The sequence below is a fragment of the Melanerpes formicivorus genome, unplaced genomic scaffold, assembly GCF_026170545.1.
Source record: "Melanerpes formicivorus ecotype bairdi unplaced genomic scaffold, bMelFor1.0.p_v2 SCAF_134, whole genome shotgun sequence".
NCBI lineage: Eukaryota > Metazoa > Chordata > Aves > Piciformes > Picidae > Melanerpes > Melanerpes formicivorus.
In genome coordinates, this window is record NW_027142486.1 from 862,798 (window position 1) to 889,873 (window position 27,076).

General features: G+C 52.9%; 1 protein-coding gene across 1 annotated transcript; it reads right to left on the bottom strand.

Annotated features, from left to right (window-relative positions):
* Window positions 1-12,745: 12,745 nt before the first annotated feature.
* On the bottom strand, window positions 12,746-17,206 carry LOC137456686 (olfactory receptor 14J1-like). The gene is made up of 4 exons (XM_068168246.1): window positions 17,076-17,206; window positions 13,788-13,930; window positions 13,564-13,701; window positions 12,746-13,356 (listed from the first exon to the last, which is right to left on the bottom strand). The coding sequence occupies exons 3-4, from the start codon at window positions 13,676-13,678 to the stop codon at window positions 12,746-12,748; spliced, it is 726 nt and encodes a 241-aa protein (XP_068024347.1). The 5' UTR covers window positions 13,679-13,701; window positions 13,788-13,930; window positions 17,076-17,206.
* Window positions 17,207-27,076: the final 9,870 nt, after the last annotated feature.

A 27,076-nucleotide genomic window follows, 5' to 3' on the forward strand; every position in this document is an offset into this window, starting at 1 on the left:
GTTCTTCTTTACAATGTCTGTTATCTTTGACCATGTATTATGCCAGCTCTGTTAGAGCATTGTAACTAGTTCAGCTTAAGCTTTGTGCCTTGTATGGGTTACATCAGTCTGTTAGACATGCTGCGCTACAGAACTCCTGCTTTTGCTATATAGCTTAGGTTTAATTTGCTAGCTTCTGTGTATGCAAGTAGTATCTTGTATAGGATGAGAACAACTCCTATGACCATATGCCAGTGACGAACAGTGTGAGCGATCAGGCAGTGTAGGCCTAGAGCCTGACATGGTGGTAGGCCATGCTCAGCATAAGTGCAGAAGTGGCTAGCAGTGTAGCAAAACAGTGCTGTGCCTGCAGCATGTAACTAAAGCAGGACACTGGTAGCTATAAACACAGAAAGTTATCTGGGAATAACAGGACACACACCTGCATCAACAACCTCACATGTCATTAGTAGTTGGACCAATAATCTATAACAGTGTGATGTGTGGTCACTCATAGGGAACCAATGAAGCTATGCCAACGAGGCTCTCCCAGTTTATATAAGTTGTAGAAGTTCCCTTGATATGCACTTCTTCTTCTTTGCTTTATTTTACCTTCTTTACTGTGCTATACTCACTATGCTTGCTCTGTAGTCCTACAATACTGGAACAATGGCTCAAGGGTATGGGTGTGAAGACTTTGATGGAATGTGTTGTTTGAACCTGTCAGATCATGGAGTGTCAATGCATGCTGAGATTAAGTGGCTAAGGAATCACACGCGTGCTGTTGCAATTGTAAAAAGTCCCTTGGATGATTGGTTAAGATCAATATTTGGGAATGTGTCACAGTGGGTTATACAATGGATAAAAGAAGTGTTAAGGTTTTTAAGTATTATTGTACTAATTTTGATTGTTGTTAAACTTGTCTATAATTGTATCATGCAAAGTGTTCAAAGGATAACCTCCAAGGCCTTACTTGCACAAAAGAAAAATGGGGGAATTGTTGGGGATTGGCTTAGGGAGAAGGGACAATGGTCCCAGGAACATCTGTGCAATTCAGGCCTTGAAGGACTTTCTGTTGAAAATATAGCAATGGAGTAGGAGTTGTGGAAAAGAGCCTGGTATGCTAAGGTCAAGCTTCCCCTGAGAAGAGACAAACAAGATAAGGAGGAGGCAAGATCTGGGAAGAAGAGCAATTAGACTTAGTAGAAAAAAACACAGAGTAGTGAAATAATGATGTAATCTTTTAGAGTTAAACCAATAGTATGTGTTAAATTAGAATAGAATTAACTATGCATAAGATAAGACTATAAATAATAAAGCATGGAACAATAAAGTTGGATGATTTCTATTACTCATATTGAGTGCTGCCGTCCCTGTCTCCATTCTCGTCAATCCATGAGTGTGACATCTGTGCTGCCTTCAAGCAGGCCAAGCGCACAAAGCTTCTGTGGTATGGAGGGAGATGGTCGAAATATAAGTACGGAGAGGCCTGGCAGATCGACCACATCACCCTTCCTCGGTCTCACAGTGGCAAGCAGTACCTACTGACCATGGTGGAGGCAAGTAGAGGGTGGCTGGAAACCTACCCAGTACCTCATGCCACTGCTCGCAACACCATCCTGTACCTAGAGAGACATGTCCTGTGGAGACACAGCACCCCCGGGATGATTGAATCAGACAATGGAACCCACTTCAAGAACCTTCTCCTAAGGGACTGGGCAAAGGAACATGGCATTGAGTGGATTTTCCACATCCCATACCTTGCACCAGCTGCAGGGAAGGTTGAGCGCTACACTGGCTTGCTAAAGACCACCCTAAAAGCCATGGGGAGTGGAGCCTTTAGGAACTGGGAGAGACACCTAGCTCAAGCCAGTTGGTTAGTGACCAGCAGAGGATCTGTGAAATGAGCTTGTCCTGCCCAGTCCCACCTGCTGCAAACAGTGGATGGAGATGGAGTTCCTGTGACTGCTGAGAAGAACCTGCTGGGGAAGCCAGTGTGGGTTTTCCCTGCTGCTAGTGGGTGCAGACTAACCCGAGGGGTGGTCTTGGCTGAGGGGCCTGGTGACACCTACTGAGTCATGTTAGAAACTGGGGACATTCAGTGTATCCCGCAGCAGAATGTGACTCTGTCTGAGAGGGGATGAACTGAGAGGGGGCAGCGCGGATCAATGTATTATAGTCACTGTGTGAATAGTTATAAGTTGTTCAAAGTTTCTCCCTCCTAGCTTAATATCAGCCTAGCATCCAGGACTCAGCATACACACCACACACCAACCCAGAGAACTCCTGGGTCATCTCACCTGCTTCCCTACAGCAATGGACTGTTCCTGATTTTTTCCTTTCCCTTTCAAAAACAGACTGATTCCTGATTCTTCTCCACATCCCTGCCCAGTTCAAGCACCACCTACATTGACCAGCACCAGAGAGAGAGAGACTGCCCTGAGAGAGAGCGAGCCGGGATAACAAGGGACTTGCACCAAGGATTCCAATACCACATGTCAAGATTGGATGAAGGGGCTGCGACAGGAGAGTGGAAGTGGAACAGAGGGGTGGATTGTGGTGGGTTAACACCCATTCTGAAAACAACACAGAGCAGGGTGGAGGGCTTGCATGTGCTTTGCCCTCCCTGCAGGGCATTTTCCCCCTGGGAAACTGAGTCTGTTCCACTCCCCCCTCCCTGCCCAGCTAGGCTATAAAAAGCAGGACATTGCAGTCATTAGGCTCTCTCCTTTTGGCTCCTGCCTCTCCTGGATGAGAGCTACTGCGGCTGCCCTCCTGATACTCTGCCATGTGGTTGGGAAGAAGTTCTATACAGAGAGAGTGATTGCCCATTGGAATGGGATGCCTGGGAAGGTTGTGGAGTCGCCGTCATTGGAGGTTTTCAGGAGGAGACTTGATGGGGTGCTTGGTGGCATGGGTTAGTTGTTTAGGTGGGTTGGATTGGTTGATGGGTTGGATGCGATGATCTTGAAGGTCTCTTCCAACCTGGTTTATCCTATGTAATTTTATTCCATGTAATTCTCCCTGCTGCCTCCATGCCTCTTCAGAGGGAGAGACTAGTTTTGTATTCTTGGTTTTTTTCCCCCCCTCCTATCCATCCTTGTTCCTTGCCCCTCAGTTTAGGAAGGATGTTGACTTGCTGGAACGAGTCCAGAGAAGAGCAACAAAGTTGGTGAGGGGTTTGGAACACAAGCCCTATGAGGAAAGACTGAGGGAGCTGGGGTTGCTCAGCCTGGAGAAGAGGAGACTCAGGGGTGACCTTATCACTCTCTACAACTACCTGAAGGGAGGCTGTAGACAGGCGGATGATGGTCTCTTCTCCCAGGCAGCCAGTACCAGAACAAGAGGACACAGTCTCAGGCTGTGCCAGGGGAGGTTCAGGTTGGATGTTAGGAAGAAGTTCTATACAGAAAGAGTGATTGCGCTATGGAATGGGCTGCCTGGGGAGGTGGTGGAGTCGCCGTCATTGAAGGTGTTCAGGAGGAGACTTGATGGGGTGCTTGGTGCCATGGGTTAGCAGTTTGGGAGGGTTGGATTGGTTGATGGGTTGGACACGATGATCTTGAAGGTCTCTTCCAACCTGGTTTGGTTTATTCTAATAAAGGTTTTTATTGCCCTTGTGAACCTTACCTGCTCTTATTATATATTGTTATATATATTGTTATATATTGTTTAAAGAAAACTCTTTACCTCTCTACTTCCAGGCTGACTCCAAATTATTGCTTGGTGGATTTGCTCCTTCCCTTTCCATTTTTCCTTTTCCCCCCTTCTGTTGGGAGGGAGGAGGGGTGATCAGGGGAGAGATTCTCAGCCTTGCCCCCATCTGAGCTCTTAACTCCCAGTTAAGGCTCAAGCCACTACAAGTGTCATAGAGGCAGAGTGTCACAGCGCCAGAGAGACACGGTGCCAAAGTATCACGCTGCCAAATTATCACAGTGCCAGAGCATCACAGTACCACAGCCTCACAGTGCCAGAGCGTCACACTGCCAGAGTTTCACAGTGTCGGAGTGTTACAGTTCCGGAGTGTCACAGTGCCAAAGTGCCAGACTTCCAGAGTGTGACAGTGCCAGACCATCACAGTTCCAGAGTATCACAGTGCCAGAGTGTCACAGTGCCAGTGTGTCACAGTACCATAGCATCACAGTATCAGAGCGTCACAGTAGCAGAGCATTACAGCACCGTAGCATCACAGTACCATAGCATCTCAGTGCAGGTGTCACAATGTCCATGCATCACAGTGCCGGAGCATTGCAGCACCACAGGATCACAGTGCCAGAGAGTAACAATACCAGAGTGTCAGTGTATCAGAGCATCACAATGCCAGAGCATCACAGTAGCATAGAGCCACAATACCAGAGGATTACAGTGCCAGAAAGTAACAATTCCAGAGTGTCACAGTATCAGAGCACCACAATGACAGAGAATCACAGTGCCAGAGCGTCACTGTGCCATACTGTCACAGTGCTAGGGCATCATGGTGCCAGAGTGTGGTAGAGCCAGAGCATCACCATGCCAGATTGTAACAATGCCAGAGCATCAGAGAGCCATAGCATCACAGTATCATAGTGTCCCACTACCATACCATCAAATTGCCATAGCATCACTGTTCCACAGCATCACAGTGCCATAGCATCACAGTACCAGAACGTCGCAGTACCATAGTGTCACAGTAACATAGCGTCACAGTGACAGAGCGTCACAGTGACAGAGCATGGTAGAGCCAGAGCATCACAATGCCAGACCATCACAGTGCCAGAATGTCACAGTAAAAAAGTGTCACAGTGCCAGAGTGTCACAGTGCCAGAACATTACAATGCCATAGCATCACAGAACCAGAGCATCACAACACCAGAGCATCACAACGACAGAGCATCACAGTGCCAGAGTGTCATAGTACCATAGCATCACAGTACCAGAGCATCACTGTGCCATAGCATCACAGTGAGAGAGCAAGATAGTGCCAGAGCATCAAGAGCCAGAGCATCACAATAGCATAGCATCACAGTGCTGGAGTGTCACAGTTCCAGAACATCACAATTCCAGAGTGTCACAGTGCCAGAGCGTCACAACTTCAGAGCATCATAGTGCCCCAGCATCACAGAGCCAGAGCATCACAATATCACAGTATCACAGTTCCCTAGCATCACAGTGCCATATCGACACAGTGCCATAGCATCACAGTACCATAACGTCCCAGTGCCAGAGTCACACTGCCAAAGTGTAGCAATGCAATAGTGCCACAATGAGAGAGGGTCAAAATACAATGGTGTCACAGTGGCAGAGCACCACAACAACAGAGCTTCACAGTGCCATAGTGTCGCAGTGCCAGAGCTTCACAGTGCCAGAGTCACAGTACCACAGATTCACGGTAAAAGAGCATCACAGTACCAGAGCTTCACAACCTCAGAGCATCATAGTGCCAGAGTATCACAGAGCTAGAGCATCACAGTACAAGAGCACCACAATAGCAGAGCTCCACAAGATCAGAGCATCCTGGTGCCATACCATCACATAGCCAGAGCTCACAGTGCCCCAGATTCACACTGCCATATCAAAACAGTGCATAGCATCACACTACCAGAGCATCACAGTCCCATAGGATCAGAGTGACAGAGTGTTAGAGTGCCAGAACATCACAGTACTATGTGGTCACAGTGCAATAGTGTCACAGTACCATTACATTCCATGTCCTGTAGGGGCTTGGCAAGTGACAGGCTGGGTACAGAGCTGGTGGAGTGGTGATCCTTGGTAAGGCTAAGGCCGAATCGACATCTGGTGGTGAAACACGCTGCAGCTCCTTCAAAATGCACATCGCAGAAAGGTTCAGTGGCACAGTGCCCAGAGCAGCTGGCACAACCAGAACATCCATGGCTGCTATCGGCTTAAAGTCTTGTGCCACAGTAAAAGACACCACTTTAGAGTCTATCTCCTTAAAATCCCTTTTGTGGCACCACAGTTCAGGCAGTTTGAAATAAAGAAGGTGAAGAGGGTCTGGCTCCGGACACCCAGGCGTGGTCTCCATGAACCATGTTGGGATTGCACAGCTGTTTGGGCTCTGGGAGGAGCTGGAAACACAATCAGTGTCTGACTCCACAAGTGATCTAAAGACAGCATTAGACTCCTTAACCATGAAGCCTCTGGCTCTTTATCTCCAACCTCTCAACTCTTTCTCCAAATAAAAAATCCTCTTATCAAAATATCCACTTTTTTGCCTCAAAATTTTCAAGTTTGTCCAGCACCTGCTCACCGCAGGAGCCCAGGGTCACAGCAGGGTCACTGCTGGGGTCGCTGCTGGAGCACAGCAGGGTTGCTGCTGGGGTCACAGTAGGGTCACAGCAGGGTCACTGCTGGGGTCACAGTAGGGTCGCTGCTGGGTTTGCAGCAGGGTCACAGCAGGGTCACAGCAGGGTCACTGTGGGTTCACAGCAGGGTCACAGCAGGGTTGCAGCAGGGTCACAGCAGGGTCGCAGCAGGGTCACAGCAGGGTCACAGCAGGGTCACTGTGGGTTCACAGCAGGGTCGCAGCAGGGTCACAGCAGGGTCACTGTGGGTTCACAGCAGGGTCACAGCAGGGTCGCAGAGGCGTCACAGCAGGATCACTGATGGGGTCACAGCAGGGTCGCAGCAGGGTCACTGATGGGGTCACAGCAGGGTCACTGATGGGGTCACAGCAGGGTCACTGTGGGTTCGCAGCAGGGTCACAGCAGGGTCACTGCTGGGGTCGCTGCTGGAGCACAGCAGGGTTGCTGCTGGGTTTGCAGCAGGGTTGCAGCAGGGTCACTGCTGGGTTCACAGCAGAGTCACAGCAGGGTTGCTGCTGGGGTCACAGTAGGGTCACAGCAGGGTCACTGCTGGGGTCGCAGCAGGGTTGCAGCAGGGTCACAGCAGGGTCACAGCAGGGTCACTGCTGGGGTCGCTGCTGGAGCACAGGAGGGTTGCTGCTGGGGTCACAGTAGGGTCACAGCAGGGTCGCTGCTGGGGTCACAGTAGGGTCACAGCAGGGTCGCTGCTGGGGTCACAGTAGGGTCGCTGCTGGGTTTGCAGCAGGGTCACAGCAGGGTCACTGCTGGGTTCACAGCAGGGTCACAGCAGGGTTGCAGCAGGGTCACAGCAGGGTTGCAGCAGGGTCACAGCAGGGTCACTGTGGGTTCACAGCAGGGTCACAGCAGGGTCACAGCAGGGTCACTGCTGGGGTCACAGCAGGGTCGCAGCAGGGTCACTGATGGGGTCACAGCAGGGTCACTGTGGTTCGCAGCAGGGTCACAGCAGGGTCACTGCTGGGGTCGCTGCTGGAGCACAGCAGGGTTGCAGCAGGGTCACTGCTGGGTTCACAGAAGAGTCACAGCAGGGTTGCTGCTGGGGTCACAGTAGGGTCACAGCAGGGTCACTGCTGGGGTCGCAGCAGGGTCGCTGCTGGGTTTGCAGCAGGGTTGCAGCAGGGTTGCAGCAGGGTCACAGCAGGGTCACTGCTGGGGTCGCTGCTGGAGCACAGCAGGGTTGCTGCTGGGGTCACAGTAGGGTCACAGCAGGGTCACTGCTGGGGTCACAGTAGGGTCGCTGCTGGGTTTGCAGCAGGGTCACAGCAGGGTCACAGCAGGGTCACTGCTGGGTTCACAGCAGGGTCACAGCAGGGTTGCAGCAGAGTCACAGCAGGGTCGCAGCAGGGTCACAGCAGGGTCACTGCTGGGTTCACAGCAGGGTTGCAGCAGGGTCACAGCAGGGTCACAGCAGGGTCACAGTGGGTTCACAGCAGGGTCACAGCAGGGTCGCAGAGGGGTCACAGCAGGATCACTGATGGGGTCACAGCAGGGTCGCAGCAGGGTCACTGATGGGGTCACAGCAGAGTCACTGTGGGTTTGCAGCAGGGTCACAGCAGGGTCACTGCTGGGGTCACAGCAGGGTCACAGTGGGTTCGCAGCAGCCTTGGCTAAGTCTTCCTCAGTGGGATCTGGAATTTTACAATTTTGTCTCACCCATTCCAAATCTGAGCTTGTAAATCCATGTCCCCTTGTGGGCAAGGCCTCCAGGATGGAATACCCTGCTCACTGCACCATGAGGATATGAATTATTCATTTATCTATCAATAATCAGGCAAAGATATTCACACAAATACATACATTATTTATTAATGCAAAAGTCTCACCAGAGCTCATTTGCAGATTCGGTGGTGGTTTGGTTATTAGCACAAAAGGTTTCTACACAACAGTAGAAATCATGTAGGAAAATCAGAAACTTGGGAAAATTAGGGAAAGCAATGTTTGGGAAAGAGAAAAGCTGCAGTTCTGGTGTTGGTCACAAGGTGGAACCTGCGATTCAGTAATAGAGTCAAGGACACAGATCAAGCCAAATGTGAGAGCTTATGGAAGAATTAACCAAAACCTATTCAGGACAATTTCCTGTGTGAGGCGCTTCCAGAGTTGTGATATGGAATGGAATGGAATGGAATGGAATGGAATGGAATAGAATAGAATAGAATAGAATGGAATGGAATGGAATGGAATGGAATGGAATGGAATGGAATGGAATGGAATGGAATGGAATGGAATGGAATAGAATAGAATAGAATAGAATAGAATAGAATAGAATAGAATAGAATAGAATAGAATAGAACTAACCAGGTTGGAAAAGACCTTTGCAATCCTCAAGTCCAACCTATTATCCAACACTATTTAATCAACTAAACCATGGCACCAAGCACCCCATCCAGTCTCTTCCTAAACACCTCCAGTGATGGTGACTCCACCACCTCCGTGGGCAGCACATGGCAATGGCTAACAAGTCTTTCTATGAAGAACTTCTTCCTAACGTCCAGCCTACACCTCCCCTGGTGCAGCTTGAGACTGTGTCCTCTTGTTCTGGAGGAGGAGGAGGCTGTTCAGTGGCTGCTTGGCTATAACACATTCTGCTGAATCACCTTGGGGATTGCAAAGTGGCTGCTATGATCCAACCTCCTTCTCACTACCCAGAAATGCTGCCTGGCTGATAAATCATAACCATGCCTCAACTTGTTGGTGTGGCCACAGGCTTGTAGAGAGGCCACCTGCTGAGAGACAGCTTGTGCTGAGCAGCTGGCTCCAGGGGGGCTGCATTGCTGATGGGACTTTCTCAGGCTTTACTTTGCTTAGCTTCCAAACAGCAACAATTCTGCTGTGGCTGTGTGCAGACTCGTCTCTAAGGAGAGCAGGGGGGGAGCTGGTGCCATGGAGCTGTGAGCTCCAGCTGCAGAGAGCAGTGGAGAAGTCTGATGCAAGGAGCAGTAAGTCAGTCCCAGGTGGGCAGGGACAATCATGGGGAGGCTGGGGAGGTGAGGAGCAAAGTTGTCCATACAGTGTCAGAGCTGAAGAAACAGATGCTCTGCAAGTGCAGCTGTGCTGGTGAGACAGCCTGGCTCATGTCACTTGATGAATGATCACCAAATGAGCTTTATTAGGTGCACTTTGGAATCTTGAAGGAAATTACAGAGACCCAAATAGCTCCTTAGGGCACTTGGGCTCATTACAGGAACCTCAGGCACTGAGAGAAGACTGAAGAGATTGCTCAAGAAGTCAGAAGCAAAACACAAGTTCCTTGAAGTAGGAATGGGCCCCACTGAGGCTTGTTACTGCCAAAGCCTCCCCGGGGACTCCTTAGAGCAGCTCATTGGAGGCCATGACTGCAGGGAGACAAAGGCAAAGTGCAGGGCAGCAAAACCTGGGTTTGGTTTATGGAGCAGAAAGGCCAAGGTCTGACCACAGCCCCCGGGGCAGGCAGATCCTGTCCCTCATGTGTGGTGCAGGGGGGTGTGGCTGTTGTGATGCTGAGTGAAGGACAAGGGGATGACAGCCCCCAGCCTTCCTGGGGAAGTGCAAGGAGGCACTGAGGCCCTGCCAGTGCCTTAGGACAATGTCTCCTCACAGGCCTCGGTGGCAGATGGTTGTCATAGCCAAGGGGGCACAGCCTTGGGTTCTCTTGATCACTCCCAGCATTGTCTGTGCCCTTTGCCATCTCCACCACAGACTGCCCTGCACTGTCCCACAGCTGCTTCTGCTTCCCTGCAGGCTGGAGACCCTCATCTCACTTCCCCACCTTGGCATTTCCAGACCTTCCCTGATGTCTGTCCACACTCACACTCTGCTCCTTGGAACACAAATTGCTGAGCTGAGCTCAGACTCCTTCTGGAGACCTTCTCCTACCACAGCACTCCCCTTTGAGAGAGGTTTCTTGATCCTCATGTCCAGTCCCCACCTGCCAAGCTGCATCATGTGACAGTGTCCCTCTCTCCTGCTGCTTCCTATCTCCAAGGAAAGCTCCATCTGGGAAGCACCCTTCAAGCAGGCACCCATCCCATCAGCCTTCTTGTGGCCTTTCAGCTGAGCAGGCAGAAGTGGCCTCACCAGGAGCTCCCAAGGCTGCTGGCCTTGCAGCTTCTCAGACAGACACCACCGAGCCCTGTGCCTGCTGCTGTCCCATCAGGTACTCAGGCAGCAGAGACCTGGCAACCAATACCTGAGCCCCTTCCTGCCATGAGCCCAGGTCCCTTGGCAGAGGGCATCTGACAGTCCCTGTGCCAGCCAGCTGCCTTCTGCTGGCCTGGCAGAGATGCTGTCAGATGGCAACTTAAAAGCTCATCTGCCAGCCAGGAGCCCAGGGCTGCCCTATTAGCTCCTGCAGACAGAACTGACCTCACAGTCCCTTTCCAGCCATGCTCCTGCTGCTGGCCAATCCCCTCCTGAGGCAGAAGTCACCTCACAGCCCCTTCACAGTCTCCCTAGTGAATTGTGAGCTCCTGACACACAACTGACCACATGATCTCACACCCAACCACCCCCCTCCTTGTGGCCAGAGCCTGAGCAGATCACAGTTTCATCAAACCCATCTGGTACCTTTCCTGCCAAGGGTTTGAGTGGAGAAACCTTCCTCAGAGGAGCTGCTGGATCTGTCCTGGTGGAAGGGGTCCCTGCACATCATCCTGTCCAGTGACCCTACTCAAGGCAGGGGGAAGCAGATGAAGTCCCTCAGAGGCTCTGCAAAACTTGGCCTCATCCCCAAAGGAGCTGCACAGGCCCTGGGTCAGATGGTGCAGGGAGCTGATGAAGACATTGCACAGTGCTGGCCCAAGGGCTTGCCCTGAGGGGGATGTCACTGGGAAGCATCTGCCAGGAGCACTCCAAGCTGGTGACATTTGGGCTTGATCCACCAGCTGGCTTCCCATCCACCACCTCATCCATTGCTTCTCTCCAGCTATCACCATTCTGGCTCTAAAGAAACTATGAGAGACCATGGCAAAGCCCTGGCTAAGGTCCAGGGACAAACCATCTTCTTTCCCCTACTCACAGATATTCCTTACTCTCTCTCTTGGCCTGCAAATAGCTGCAGGGGGGTTTGGCCAATCACCTTCCCAGGGACTGTGCTGAGGGTGACCAGTCTGGAATGTGTCCCATCCTCCTTCTTGGCCTTCTTGAAGATGCATTTTCCAAAGACCCAAAACCTCTCTGCTGGTTCTGTGCACAGTGCAGGACACAGTCCAGGTAGGGTGATGTGAGCAGACAGGAACTGTTGCAATGAACCTGTCCAAGGCACCTGAGATGAATCTCCCTGGAGCAGAGAGTTTGTTCTGCAGTCACACACAGAAAGGTCAGAGCTCTGTCAGGTGTCCACATCTGAGCTGGCCTCATGAACTCCTTCCTCACCTTGGGATGTTTAGAGACAGAATCTTTCCCCATCACTCACACAGACCCTGCACTGCAGCAGTCACAGGGTCTCCCTGGCCTCCTGCTGCCCCTGCCAGAGGCTGAGAGGCTCCTCCAACCTCCAGGGCCTTGGCTGTTGGTGTCTGTGCTCACTCAGGCTACCCTCACCCCACACACAATGCCCCTGCTGACCTCTCACCTGCACAATGCAAGCAGGCACTGCTGGCCTCCCAGGGAGGGACAAAGAACCTATCCAAGCTGGGGTGAGAGGCCAGTGCTGGAAGTGGTGGTTGTGAGGGACTAGTCCAGGGTGACTGCCCTGGGACAGCTTCCCCAGGGTGTGCAGTGAGCACAGGCACAGGTCAGACCCTGCTCTGATGCTCTTCAGGTCTCTTGCAGGAGGCCTGGCTGTGTGAGGACACTGCTGTGTGCCCCATCCCTGCACACTCCACACTTCAACCCTTCCCTGGTGTTTGTCTCTGGGGGGCAATTTCTTGGGCATGCTCCTGAAAGAAACTTTAGATGAAGACCTAAGCCTCCAGACACTGCCCTCAGCAGATCACCTGTCTTCATGGAACTGCCCTTGGGGGCCAGCTCAGTCACAGAAGTGCTCATGGCCTGTCCCTGCCTGCGGTCACAGGGCTGCACACGGCAGAGCCATGAGCAAGGTGCCACAGCACTCAGGCCTTAGACCAACACAAGGGATCTGAAGGAGAGTGTGGCAGGGGAAAGAGAGCAGCCCTGGAAGAACGAGTGCTGGGGCTGTGTGGCAGAGCTGTTGTGCTGGGACTCTTCACCTCTACCTCTGAAGAGATGAACTGCCCCTGGAGCTGCAGAGAAGGCTTGGAGGAAGGAGCTCAGGAAAAGACAAATGCTCACAGAAAAGCCTTTCTGTTGTTTAACCAAAGAAGGAGCACAGCTCCTGTTACACAAACTCTGGGTCAGAAAAGCAAAGCAGGGAGGGGATTAGAAAGGGGATGACAACATTATAAATAGCAAAAATCCCCCTCCCCAGCTCCAACCCCCCAAAGTACAGGAGCCAGGCTGGGCCTGCTCTGAGAGGCATCAGAACTGCTCTGCAGGAGAACACAAAGAGTTTATTGCTTCTCAAAACACCCAGGGATCAGTTTGCTGAGGGCATCCTTCAGCTCCTGGTTCCTCAGGCTGTAGATGAGAGGGTTCACTGCTGGAGGCACCACCGAGTACAGAACTGCCATCACCAGATCCAGGGATGGGGAGGACATGGAGGGGGGCTTCAGGTAGACAAAGATGCCAATGGTGATAAATAGAGAGACCACAGCCAGGTGAGGCAGGCAGGTGGCAAAGGCTTTGTGGCGTCCCTGCTGAGAAGGGATCCTCAGCACTGCCCTGAAGATCTGCACATAGGACACCACAATGAACACAAAACATCCCGCAAATGCAAAAGCACTGAAAGCAAGAAGCCAAACTTCCCTGAGGCAGGAGGTGGAGCAGCAGAGCTTGAGGATTGGGGGAATTTCACAGAAGAACTGCTCCACAGAGTTGCCCTGGCAGAGGGGCAGGGAAAAGGTATTGGCGGTGTGCAGCAGAGCAGTGAGAAAGCCACAGGCCCAGGCAGCTGCTGCCAGGAGGACACAAACTCTGCTGCCCAGGAGGGTCTCATAGTGCAGGGGTCTGCAGATGGCAGCGTAGCGATCGTAGGCCATGACGGTGAGGAGAAAATACTCTGCTGAAAGGAACAAGGAAAAGAAAAAGAGTTGAGCAGCACATCCTGCATAGGAGATGGCCCTGGTGTCCCAGAGGAAATTGGCCATGGATTTGGGAAGAATTGTGGTGATGGAAACGAGATCTAGGAAGGCAAGGTTGAGGAGAAAGAAGTACATGGGGGTGTGGAGGTGGTGGTCCCAGGCTATGGTGGTGATGATGAGACTGTTACCCAGCAGGGTGGCCAGGTAGGTGGCCAGGAAGAGCCAGAAGTGCAGGAGCTGCAGCTGCCTTGTGCCTGTGAATGCCAGCAGGAGGAAGTGGGTGGTGGAGCTGCTGTTGGACATGGTCTGTCTCTGGCCATGGAGGACTGTTGAAAGAGGAGAAGACATCACACAGGTTAGGAGAGAATTCCTTCAGACAACTCCTTGGCTATTTCCCAGACAATCCTCTCACATTTACTTCTCCTTCTGTGCAGGAAGTTTGTGCACTCCAAGCTTCACAGCCTTGCAGTCATCCCAGCAGGAGGCAGCTGTCCTGTCCTGTGTCTCTGATGGTGCAGATGGGAAGCTCTGCTCTGGAGCATCTCCTGCCCCTCTCTAGAAGAGAGAGATGCCAGAGGCTGTGGGATGTGGCAGCTTTACAAGCTCCACAAACTGCAAATCCATCCTCCTGCACCACAGACTCACCACACCCAGGGCTGGGAAGCTTTCTCCTCTTTGAGCTCTCAGCACCCAACCTGTCCTGCCTACCTTGAAGCTCTCTCTGCCTTCCTCATCTCCTTGAGATGTCCTGGCAGTGCCCTCAGCCCTGCTGCCCTGTGCAGAGGAGCAGCTCCTGGGCAGAGCTGTCTCTCTGCAGTGCTGCCTGCTTGACAGAAGCTCCCTCCAGCCCAGGAGCCTGGCTCAGCTCAGCAGCAGAGGACCAGCCCCAGGCATTTAATGACTCCTCTGGCGGCCTTGGTGTCGAGTCCATGAGTCTCAGAGACTGAGAGCAAGCTGAAGAAACCTCTCAGGAAGCCAAATGCCAACTGCCAACTTTGCTGGAGCCCTAATGGGTCCCACTGAGGACCATCACTGACAAAGCCTCCCCAGGGGCTTGTTAGAGCAGAAAAGCAGAAGCAAGAACTAGGAAGACTAAGACAATATCAAGGTTGCTCTGATGCTGAGCAAACCTGGATGGGCTTGATCAAGCCAAAGGGCCAAGTCCTGGCCCCCAGCCCCTCGGAAGGGAGATCCTGTCCCTCAGACATGGCTCAGGGCTCTTCCTGGGGCAGTGGGATGTGAGGATGTGCAATGGCTGGAGCAGGTCTATGGTGTGACAGTGCTAGGTGGGGCCGGGAGGCAATGAGGTCTTTGTGAATGAAGTTCAGCTACCTTCTGGTTGCAGAGACAATGGCCACAGCCATGGTGATGAAGAGGTCATCTCTGATGAGGGCTTTCAGCCTTGCCAATCCCCACCACAGCCTGCCCTATGGTGTCCCATAGCTGCACCTCTTCCTTTGAAGACACCCAGTCCTCTCACCAAGTTCACCTCAATCTCTCATCCCCCTCACTGACATCTCTCCATCCTCCCTGCTGGTTCCATGGAAGAGAAAGCCAAGGGCTGGCTCAGCCTCCCTCTGAGTGCCCTCTGGTCCCACAGCACTGCCCTTGCAGGGACATTTCCTTCTCCTCACTTCTGCTCTCAGCCTCCCTAGCCACACTTCCTATCTCCTGATTTTTTTCCCACCACTCAGAACAACTCCACCAGCTCTGAAACCACACTTCAGCCACCTGCAGGTTGTGACTGGCATGCTCTGAGCTTCTCCTTTACCTGCCTCAAGAAGCCCAGGTCCTTCAGCCTCCCCAGGCAGGCTTTGTGCTCAAGGCTTCCAATCTCAGCTTGTCAGAGCTCCTCTGGACTCTCTCCACTCCTCCCCACTTCTCTCCAACAGGAAGCCCCCCAGAGGGACTCACTGGTCCTCTCGTGGCCACACTAGGGCTCAGTGGAGGGGGATGACAACTGCCCTGGTGTAGAAGACCCAGCTCCTCCTAACACAGACCTGGGTACACAATGGCCTTGTTCACGGTGAGCATTCCCTGCTGGCTCCTCTTGCATCCCCCGCAGTGCCCAGGCCCTTCTGCTCAAGGTTCTGTGCTGAAGGCACCAGGTGCCTAGAATTATGCCCCCAATACTGTCAAACTTACCCCAACATGTTTGGCCACATTCCCCCTTCCACCCTCCTTTCCAGAGTGGGTACTCAGCCCAGAGCTGAGGAACAAAGACCAGGTGTGCTGGTTTGAGCCTTAACTGGAGTTTAACAGCTCAGATGAGAACAGACTGAGAATTCCTCCCCCCTCCCCCTCCCTTTCCCTAGTAAGGAAGGGGAAAGGAAAAGGAGAAAAGGGAAAAAAAAGGGGGTGTCGAGGGTTGGGGGGAAGGCCTCAAGCCTTCTTCCCCCCCCACCCCCCCGTAAGTAAAGGGAAGAAAATTGAAAGGAAAAAAAACTACAGCTGGATTAGCAAAGGATTGTGTGCTATATTTACAAAGCAGTTTGGGAAATGCAGGGGAATATACAGAATTTACAGTATTTACAATATATACAGAAATATACAACGAAGTAACACAGAAATGAGATTCCCCTCCCCCGCCAGGAGGAAGAGTTTCCCCCTGTACCTTTTTCCCAGAAGAGGGTTAGAAAGAGAGAAAAAGAGAAGTTGTTAATTAAAAGCAGTTATATGGTTAGAGCAAGTGTGTTAGCAGAGGCCTTATCTTTTTCCAAGGTCAGTCTGGCTGAAAGCCCAGAACCTGTGAGCAGTGGGAAGGAGAAAGTGCAAGACTGAACTGAGACAAGTCCCACTGGGAATCAAAACCTAAGGCAGTGCCTCTGCTTCTCCACCAATGAAATTAGTTTAGACCTGTCTTGCTTATAAAACATTCTGCCATGGTGTGACCGGTTGAGGCTGTCCCCTTAAGAAAGGGAATATGGTGGATGGAAGTTGGTAAACGAAAAGAAGGATCTAAACTAATTTCATTGGTAGATTGGGAGGAAGCACCTTCAGGACTGGGAGTGCAGCAGGGTATCTTGGGCTTTCCTGCACTTTTCCAGTTCAGTTCAGTTCTGTCTTTCTTCCGCTCCTTCGGTGGTTTGCAGCTCACAGCGTTCTGGGCTTTCAGCCAAGGCTTGACCTTGAAACTGATAAGCTGCAAGGCCTGTATTAACTGCTTTCCAATTAACACATAACTGCCTCTAACTTTTTTCTCTTTCTCTCTCTTTCTAACCCGCTCTGGGGAAAGGGGGAGAGTCATTCCCCCCTCAGCAGAGGGGGGAACTCTCATTTCTGTGCTGCTTTGTTGTATATTTTTGTATATATTGCAAATATTGTAAATTCTGTAAATTCCCCTGCATATCCTGTATTGCTTTTGTAAATATACAGCTCCATTGCTTTGCTAATTCAGCTGTGAGGTTTTTTTTCCCCTTTCCCTTCAATTTTCTTTCCCTTTACTTTACAGGGAGGAGGGAGGAGGCTTTTTGGCCTTACCCTTCCAACCCTCGACACATGGTGTCCCTTTGTTAAAGGCACCACCTCAAATGGTCACAGGGGGGATAGGAAAAAAGGGAAGGAGGTGACTCTACAAAAGAGTAGTTTGGACTTGGTTTGGAAGTAGGAGAAGTAACTTTTTTAACAAAATATATATATAGCAATAGCAGGGAGGGTTCACAAGGGCAAGGGATAAGGATAGATAGGAAAATGTACAAACCCAAGCCTGGATGGCCTTGGATTTCCCTGGATGGAAGTGGATTCAGTCCTTCAGAAAGCTTGGATGCAGCTTGGAGAGAGAACCAGGCCTGACCACGTGGCCAGCACAGGAAACCAGCAGCAGCTGAATGCTCTTTCAAGCAGGCAAGGCAGGAGCAGAGGGCAGCAGCAAATGTCCTCTCTTTATAGGCTTGCTGGGCAGGCAGGGGGAGTGGAATAGAGCACCTTTGACCTCCTGGAAAGGGGAAACCAAGTCCTTCTCTGCCCACCTGGGTCAAGTTTCTTGTGTCCTCCTGATGAGCTGGCCTCTTTCAGCCTCCCCTCTGCTCCCCAGGATGAGTGTAACCCAGCACACCAGGGTACCAGCCAGTCAAGTAAACAACCCAGACTGCCTTCCCAGGGGTAAACAGCAACATGCACCCCTGCATGGGATGCTCGTGGCACTGCCTAGTAAGGGCAGAATTCCAGCCTCACAAATAGAATAGAATAGAATAGACCAGACCAGGTTGGAAGAGACCTTCAATATCAAGTCCAACCTATCATGCAACACCACCTAATCAACTAAACCATGCAACCAAGCACCCTGTCAAGTCTCCTCCTGAACACCTCCATCGATGGCGACTCCACCACCTCCCAGGGCAGCCCATTCCAATGGGCAGTCACTCTGTGAAGAATTTCTTGCTAACCTTCAGCCTACACCTCCTCTGGTGCAGCTTGAGACTGTGTCCCCTTGTTCTGGTACTGGCTGCCTGGGAGAAGAGACCAACATCTGCCTGTCTACAACCTCCCTTCAGGGAGTTGGAGAGAGCAATAAGGTCACCCCTGAGTCTCCTCTTCTCCAGGCTAAGCAACCCCAGCTCCCTCAGCCTCTCCTCACAGGGCTGTGTTCCAAGACCCTCACCAACTTCGTTGCCCTTCTCTGGACACCTTCCAGCAACTCAACCTCCTTCCTAAACTGAGGGGCCCAGAACTGGACACAGTACTCGAGGTGTGGCCTAACCACTGCAGTGTACAGGGGCAGAATGACCTCCCTGCTCCTGCTGGCCACACTGTTCCTGATGCAGGCCAGGATGCCATTGGCCCTCCTGGCTGCCTGGGCACACTGCAGGCTCATGTTCAGCCTACCATCGACCAGTACCCCCAGGTCCCTCTCTACCTGGCTGCTCTCCAGCCACTCTGACCCCAGCCTATAGCTCTGCATGGGGTTGCTGTGGCCAATGTGCAGAACCCGGCACTTGGATGTGTTCAATCTCATGCCCTTGGACTCTGCCCATCTGTCCAGCCTGTCAAGGTCCCTCTGCAGAGTCTCTCTACCCTCCAGCAGATCAACTTCTGCCCCCAGCTTGGTGTTGTCAACAAATTTACTGATGATGGACTCAATACCCTCATCCAGCTCATCAGTAAAGATGTTAAAGAGGATGGGGCCCAGCACTGATCTCTGGGGGACTCCACTACTGACTGGCTGCCAGCTGGATGCGGCACCATTCACCACCACTCTCTGGGCTCGGCCATCCAGCCAGTTCCTAACCCATCTCAGTGTGCTCCCATCCAAGCCATGGGCTGACAGCTTGGCCAGGAGTTTGCTATGGGGGACAGTGTCAAAGGCCTTGCTGAGGTCCAGGTAGACCACATCCACAGGCCTCCCCACATCCACCAGGCAGTCACCTGATCATAGAAGGAGATCAGGTTGGTCAGGCAGGACCTGCCCTTCCTAAATCCATGTTGGCTGGACCTGATCCCTTGGCCATCCTGTAAGTGCTGTGTGATTGCACTCAAGATGACCTGTTCCATGATCTTGCCTGGGACTTTCTGGAGGCTAAAGCTCTCTGTTGACAAGATTGCCCACTGGCCAACTTCAGCCTCCAGAAACTTACAAGTATTGCCCCAAGCTGCAAACAAGCCACTCTCTCTTTGCTAGGAAGCCTTCTCATTCCACACACAAGCAAACTAGCAGCCTCTGCAGTCTGGAGAGAAGCCAGCACCCTCCAGAGCCTGCAAAGGAGAGGCCTTCGCTGCAGCTCCAGGCGGCCAGCGTTGCATTTGCCAGTCCCACTGGCGGGAGACAGCTGCTGTGTCTCCAAGAGGACTGCAGCCCTGAGGGTGAGAGTGCCCAGGGGTGGGGGAAGGGACTAGCCTGAATCTCGGCAGTCCAAACATCTACCACAGCTCCAAGCAGCGGAGCCACAACCCTGTGTGCCAGCTTGTAAAGCAGGAACAGTGCCCAGCCGCATCCTGCCCGACCCTGCTCCGTCACGGGGGAAGAGGAATCACCACCTGTGCCTGCTCTGCAGCCCTGTAACCCCCAGGGTACCTCAAAGCCAGGACTAGCTGTGAAAGTTCTGCCAGCTCCTCTGAGCCAAGGGGAAGCTCCATGGCCACTGCACACTGCCCCGAGGTAGCCACCTGAACCCTGCAAGGGAATGTGCCGAGTGGCAGAGTCTGCATCTCATGGTGTAGTTGCCGTCACAGAAGCGTGGGGTGGTGATCCCCAGGGCTGGAGCACTGCACTGCATGCTTCCAATCTCTTTGGGAGAGACAGGTGAGGCAGAAGAGGAGGAGGGGTGGCTCTGGGTGTCAGGGAATCTCTCAAGGCCACAGAACTTGAGGTAGAGGATGAAAGGATCGAGTGCCTGTGGGTTAAAATCAGAGAGAGGGCTAACAAAACTGACATCCTGGTTGGAGTCTGCTAAAGACCACCCAACCAGGATGAAGAGGTAGGTGAAGTGCTCTACAAGCAGCTGGAGGCTGTCTCAAGATCGCCAGCCCTTGCTCTTGTGGTGACTTTAACCTGCCAGATATCTGCTGGGGCCTTAGCACAGCAGAGAGGAGGCAGCCCAGAAGGTTCCTAGAGTGTATGGAGGACAGCTTCTTGGCACAGTTCTTAAGTGAGCTTACCAGGGGTCAGGCCCTGCTTGACCTGCTGGTGGGAGATGTGATGGTAGGAGGCTGTCTAGGGTGCAGCAACCATGAGACAGTGGAGTTTTCACTATGCAGGGAAATAAGGAGGAGCAACAACAAAACCCTGACCTTGGCCTTCCAGAGGGCAGACTTCAGCTTACTTAAGCAGCTGATCCTGAGAGTCCCCTGGGGAGCAGCACTTAGGAACTGTGACAGTTTCAGGCTGTGCCTTCAAGAAAGATAGCTGCAGAGTTCTCTAGCTGAAAGCTTTGCTGTAAGAAGGAAAACAAAAGGAAGATGTCTACATGAATTTCATTGGTCAGCTGTGAGACTACCACAGCAACAGATCCCTCACAGTCCTTCCTCTCAGCCAGTTCTGCCTCTCTTCTGCTCCTGGCCGAGTGCATTCTCCTCGGGAGGGAGTTTCTGTGTTACATTCTTCCCTGTGTATTTTTGGGCATACTGTAAATGCTGCATGCTTTGTATATGGAGGCACTACTGGCTCAGAAGAATAGTGAAGAGGTGATTGGGAACAGTCAGCATGGCTTCGCCAAGGGCAAATCCTGCCTGACCAACCTGGTTGCCTTCTATGAGCAGGTGACAAAATTAATAGATGAGGGGAGAGCAGCTGATGTCGTTTGCCTGGGGCTGAGCAAAGCCTTTGACTCTGTCCCACACCACATCCTGGTCTCCAAACTGGTGACACATGGGTGTGATGGGTGGGAACTAGATGGATAAGGAACTGGCTTGATGGCTGCACCCAAAGAGTGGCTGTCCATGGGTCCATGTCCCAGTGGAGGCCAGTGACAAACGCAGTCCCTCAGGGATCAGTCCTGGGACCTGTCTTGTTCAACATCTCTGTGGGTGCCATGGACAGTGGCATTGAGTGCACGCTCAGCAAGTTTGCTGATGACACCAAGCTGTGTGGTGCAGCAGACAGCTGGAGGGAAGGGAGGCCATCCAGAGGGACCTGGACAGGCTGGAGAGGTGGGCACAAGCCAACCTCTGGAGGTTCAATAAGAGCAAGTGCAAGGTCCTGCATCTGGGTCGAGGCAATCCCAGGCACAAATACAGGCTGGGCAGGGACTGGCTGGAAAGCAGCACTGAGGAGAGAGACTTGGGGGTGCTGGGGGAGGAGAAGCTCAGCAGGAGCTCTCAGTGTGCACTTGCAGCCCGCAAAGCCAATCAGATCCTGGGCTGCAGCAGGAGAAGTGTGGCTAGCAGGTCGAGGGAGGTGATTCTCCCCCTCTACTCAGCTCTGGGGAGACCCCACCTGGAGTACTGCCTCCAGTTCTGGAGCCCCTAGGACAAGAGGGATGTGGAGGTGATGGAAGGTGTCCAGAGAAGGGCCAGGAGGATGATCAGAGGGCTGGAGCTGCTCTCCTGTGAGGACAGACTGAAGGAGTTGGGGCTGTTCAGTCTGCAGAAGAGAAGGCTCTGAGGTAACCTAATTGTGGGGAATGGAATGAAGCTGGAGGTGGGAAGATTCAGGTTGGAGGTGAGGAGGAAGTTCTTCCCCATGAGAGTGGTGAAGCCCTGGAATGGGTTGTCCAGGGAGGTGGTCGAGGCCCCGTCCCTGGAGGTGTTTAAGCCCAGGCTGGATGAGGCTGTGGCCAGGCTGATCTAGTGTGGGGTGTCCCTGCCCATGGCAGGGGGGTTGGAACTAGCTGATCCTTGTGGCCCCTTCCAACCCTGAATGATACTATGATATCTTCATTGCATTTCATTCTGCTTGTCCAATGCAGCAATTTCCTTTGCTCCTCCCACTGAGTGAGCTGTGCTTTACGTGGTGGGAGGGTTAAACCTTCACACTGCCACACACCCTGACGCTTTGGCACTGTGACACCCTGGTACTGTGACACTGTGTGTAGCACTTTGGGCCAGGTGCCCCCTGCTGTGCCCACATGAGGAACACCTCCCCTGTCCCAGAGGGGTCCAGCCCAGTGGGTGGACACAGGATGCTGTGCATTTCATCCTATTATGTCCTGCTCCCTATAAACTGACCTGCAAAGTCCTGCACTTCCTCTTTCTGCCCTCACTGCTATCTGGTAATGGGGGGAGCTATCTCAGGGCCTTTTGGGCCTGGCTAGGGCCAAGGCCAGGGGGAAGGGCAATCTCACATCTGGCCAGCTGAGATTAGCCTAACAGTGGAGGGGAGGGGGAAGAAAGAGCCCTGGGGGGTTTGGTTGTACCCTCAGGTGGGGATGGGATGCTTCTGGGTATGCTTTGGGACCTCTTTTGTCACTGTGCTCGTGGTTCTCTGTAAAACTTTCACTGCTTTTCCATTGCAACTTTCCACCACTTTGTGCAATCCATTTGTCTGAGTCTTATTTTCTGCCCGTGGTGGGAGCATCAGCCTCTTCAACTCACCACACCAACTCACCCTGGGGCTGCTGGGTTAAGATGGTGACCTCTTGACTGATGCCTTGGGAGGAGGTTTTGGAGCTGCTGCCACCTTCTGGGCTGGTTTCTTTCTCTTGGTGGAAGTCCCTCAAGCAGCTGCTTTGTCCAAAAAAGGAGCAGGAGCAGAGGGGAGACCCTGGAAGCATCCCAGGTCAGGTTGGACTGGGATCTGAGCAACCTGATCCAGCTGGAGTCATGGAGCAGCGACCTTGAAAGGTGCCTTCAAGCCAGACCACTCTGTGAGGCATTTAAGGATTCTGCAGAAAAGCTGAGGGAGGAGAAAGGAGAAGGGAAATCTGCAGGACAGGTGAGGGGAGATGCCTCTCCTCCAACCCCTTTTGCCACCGAGGTTGGAGGACTTGGAGATGCAAGTCTGGAGCAGCTCCCACATCCCCCAACCCTTAGAGGTGCTGGAGAACATATGGAAAGTTGACATCTCCTCTGTAGGAGCTGAGGCAGGATGGAGGCTCCCAAGAGACTCTGAGCTCAGAACATCCTGGGCAGGACAAGCTGAGGATGCCAATGTGCCACCACCCAGCACCAGGCCTCCTGGGTGTGGGCTGAAAAGCCTTGGGCTGGTTGGGGATGGAGCTGGGAGAGCTGAAATTGGTGGGATCCCAGATGTTCACATCCACCACCTTGCCCTGGACCAAGCAAGGAGTTACAGGCCATGAGCTGGGGGAAAACCTCAAGGAAAGAGAGGGGGGAGGGTGAGCATTGGGCTGCAGTGCGGTGGGGACCACTGGCAGAGGTGGTTATGCCCAAGCCAAGAATCACAGAGTGGTGAGGGCTGGAAGGGACCTCTGGAGATCATCTGGTCCAACCTCCCTGCTGAAGCAGGTTCCACATCAGGCTGCACAGGAAGCTATCCAGGTAGGGTTTGGAAGTCTCCAGAGAAGGAGACTCCACAACCTTCTGGGCAGCCTGCTGCAGGGCTCCAGCAGCCTCCAAGTGAAGAAGTTTCTCCTGAAGTTCAGGTGAAACCTCCTGGGCTCCAGTTTGTAGCAGTTGTCCTTTCTCCTATCCTTGGCCAAGGTCCAGGGTGTCTTGGAGCAGCAGGGGGTTGTAGCTCTGCTCCATTCTCCACATCCCAGCAGATCCTGGCCAGAGTTTGGGATGCAGCCACATTCCCAGTTGGGGCTGAGAAGCTGGAGTGGAAAAGCCTCTTTGCCTTGGAGCTCATGGAGGGTGAGTTGGGAACCTGTAGAGATGGACACTGGGGGCACCTCACAAAGCCCCCTGGGTGGGAGACCCCCAAACTGCATCTGGGGGCAGGACTTTTCCATCCTCCAACACCTTCCCCCTCAGCACCCTGGGCTCTGGGTCTCCCTTGGAAGGGTCCTGGTGAGCCCAGAGCAGCCCCTGGCAGTGACTCCTCACTGTGTCCCCTCTTCCTGCAGACAAAAGTTGCCTTTTTCTCACTTTTCCCCCCAGAAGTTGGATTTTTCCATTTCCCAGCATGATTTGGGTGTGGTCAGGGCCAGAGCCCCCAGAGAAGGAGACTCCACAACCTGCAGCCCGCTCTGAACCCTCACACCAAAGGAGTTTCTCCTCATGTTGAGAAGGAAATTCCTGGGTTCCAGTCTGTCTGTCACCCTTTGTCCTAGCACTGGGCACTGAGCCCAGCCCCTTCCTCTTGCCCCCTTCCCCCATCCTCAGATATTTGTCATCATTGAGCAGATCTCCTCTCAGGCTGCTCCTCTCCAGGCCAAACAGCCCCAGGGCCTCACCCTTTGCTCCTCACACAGACATTCCAGGCCCTTCTTCATCCTCACAGCCCCCACTGGACTCTCTCCAGTAGTTTCCTGTCCCTCTTGAGCTGGGGAGCGCAGACCTGGACACAATACTCCAGCTGTGGTGTCACCAGGGCAGAGCAGAGGGGCAGGAGAACCTCTCCAGACCTGCTAGACACAGGGGGCAAGGAGAGGGTCTCCCCTCTGCAACCTCCTCTGGCCTTGTAGAGTCTGCAGCTCCTGCACTGCCCTCAGCTCACAGCTTCCCTCCTGCCCCTCTGGCTCCCCTCGGCTCCAGCACCTCACACCCAGACCTTTCCTTCCTCTGCTCTCCAGCACTGAACCTCAGTCGATGCAGTTCTTTCCCTTCCCATTTCTCCTCTGCTCTGCTGTCAGCTGAGGGGTTGGTTGCTGAGAGAGCTGGCAGATGAGCTGGCCAAGCCACTCTCCATAATCTTGCAGCAGTCCTGGCTCACTGGAGAGGTCCCAGAAGACTGGAAGCTGGCCAACGTGGTGCCCATCCACAAGCAGGGCCGGTTGGATGAGCCAAGGAATTATAGGCCTGTCAGCCTGACCTCAGTGCCAGACAAGATCATGGAACAGGTCATCCTGAGTGCAATCACACAGCACTAACAGGATGGCCAAGGGATCAGGCCCAGCCAGCATGGATTTAGGAAGGGCAGGTCCTGCCTGACCAACCTGATCTCCTTCTATGATCAGGTGACTGCCTGGTGGATGTGGGGCAGGCTGTGGATGTAGTCTACCTGGACCTCAGCAAGGCCTTTGACACTGTCCCCCATAGCAAACTCCTGGCCAAGCTGTCAGCCCATGGCTTGGACGGGAGCACACTGCAATGGGTTAGGAACTGGCTGGATGGCCGAGCCCAGAGAGTGGTGGTGAATGGTGCCACATCCAGCTGGTGGCCAGGCACCAGTGGTGTGCCCCAGGGATCAGTGCTGGGCCCTGTGCTCTTTAACATCTTTATTGATGATCTGGATGAGGGCATTGAGTCCATCATCAATAAATTTTTGGATGACACCAAGCTGGGGGCAGGAGTTGATCTGCTGGAGGGTAGAGAAGCTCTGCAGAGGGACCTCAACAGGCTGGACAGATGGGCAGAGGCCAAGGGCATGAGATTGAACACATCCAAGTGCCAGGTTCTGCACACTGGCCACAACAACCCCATGCAGTGCTACAGGCTGGGGTCAGAGTGGCTGAGAGCAGCCAGGTAGAGAGGGACCTGGGGGTACTGGTCGATGGTAGGCTGAACATGAGCCTGCAGTGTGCCCAGGCAGCCAAGAGGGCCAATGGCATCCTGGGCTGCATCAGGAACAGTGTGGCCAGCAGGAGCAGGGAGGTCATTCTGCCCCTGTACACTGCACTGGTTAGGCCACACCTCGAGTCCTGTGTCCAGTTCTGGGCCCCTCAGTTTAGGAAGGAGGTTGACTTGCTGGAACGAGTCCGGAGAAGAGCAACAAAGTTGGTGAGGGTCTTGGAACACAGCCCTGTGAGGAGAGGCTGAGGGAGCTGGCGTTGCTCAGCCTGGAGAAGAGGAGACTCAGGGGTGACCTTATCACTCTCTACAACTCCCTGAAGGGAGGTTGTAGACAGGAGGATGATGGTCTCTTCTCCCAGGCACCCAGCACCAGAACAAGAGGACACAGTCTCAGGCTGCACCAGGGGAGGTTCAGGTTGGATGTTAGGAAGAAGTTCTATATAGAGAGAGTGATTGCCCATTGGAATGGGCTGCCCAAGGAGGTGGTGGAGTCGCCATCATTGGAGGTGTTCAGGAGAAGACTTGATGGGGTGCTTGGTGCCATGGGTTAGCTGTTTGGGTGGGTTGGATTGGTTGATGGGTTGGACACCATGATCTTGAAGGTCTCTTCCAACCTGGTTTGGTTTATTCTAAATAAAGGTTTATTCTAAATAAACTTTCCCAAGTCTTCAAGGAAGCTGTTTGAGTGCAGCTTTAGGTGGTTTTAGGAAGTTCTAAAGCTTTTGAAAGATTTCAGTCAGTTTTTAATGGGGTTTAAGAGTTCTAAAGAGTTGTTGATGATTTTTAGGGCAGTTTGTAACCATTTGTAAGTGTGCTTGGAGTGTGCCAAAACTGACCAATAAGCCTAGAAAGTCCCTAAACCCTCTTCAGAATCAGTTGTTGTGAGGTGCTCAGAGATTTTCACACTTCTCCTGATGCAGCCCAGGATCTGATTGGCTTTGCGGGCTGCAAGTGCACACTGAGAGCTCATGTTGAGCTTTTTGTCCACCAGCACCCCCAAGTCTCTCTCTTCAGGGCTACTTTCCAGCCAGTCACTGCCCAGCCTGTATTTGTGCCTGGGATTGCCTCGACCCAGCTGCAGGACCCTGCACTTGCTCTTATTGAACTTCATGAGGTTGGCTTGTGCCCACCTCTCCAGCCTGTCAAGGTCCCTCTGGATGGATCCCTTCCCTCCAGCGTGTCTGCTGCACCACACAGCTTGGTGTCATCAGCAAACTTGCTGAGGGTGCACTCAATGCCACTGTCCATGTCCCCCACAAAGATGTTGAATAAGACAGGTCCCAGGACTGATCCCTGAGGGACTCCGCTTGTCACTGGCCTCCAATTCTGCCCTGCAGTTACAAAACCCAAACCCTGCCTATGCTGACCAGAAGTAAAGGGTCCTGTCTCCAGCTGGGCAGAGGAAAGACCTCAAAGGTCAACGAGTCCAACCTGTCACCACAGAACTAGACCATGGCACCAAGTGCCATATCCAGTCCCCTCTTGAACACCTCCAGAGACAGTGACTCCACCACCTCCCTGGGCAGCACATTCCAATGACAAATGACTCTCTCAGTGAAGAACTTTCTCCTCATCTCCAGCCTAAACTTCCCCTGGCGCAGTTTGATACTGTGTCCTCTTGTTCTGGTGCTGGTTGCTTGGGAGAAGAGACCAACCCAGCTCTTTGGAGGGAGTCCTTATCTCCTGCTAACA

Excerpts from the sequence above, each read along its gene's own strand:
- LOC137456686 (XM_068168246.1), bottom strand. The coding sequence starts at position 13,678 with ATGTCCAACAGCAGCTCCACCACCCACTTCCTCCTGCTGGCATTCACA. Across the intron at positions 13,357-13,563 it reads CTACCTGGCCACCCTGCTGG|CAGAGTATTTTCTCCTCACC; the intron begins GTAACAGTCTCA and ends TGTTCCTTTCAG.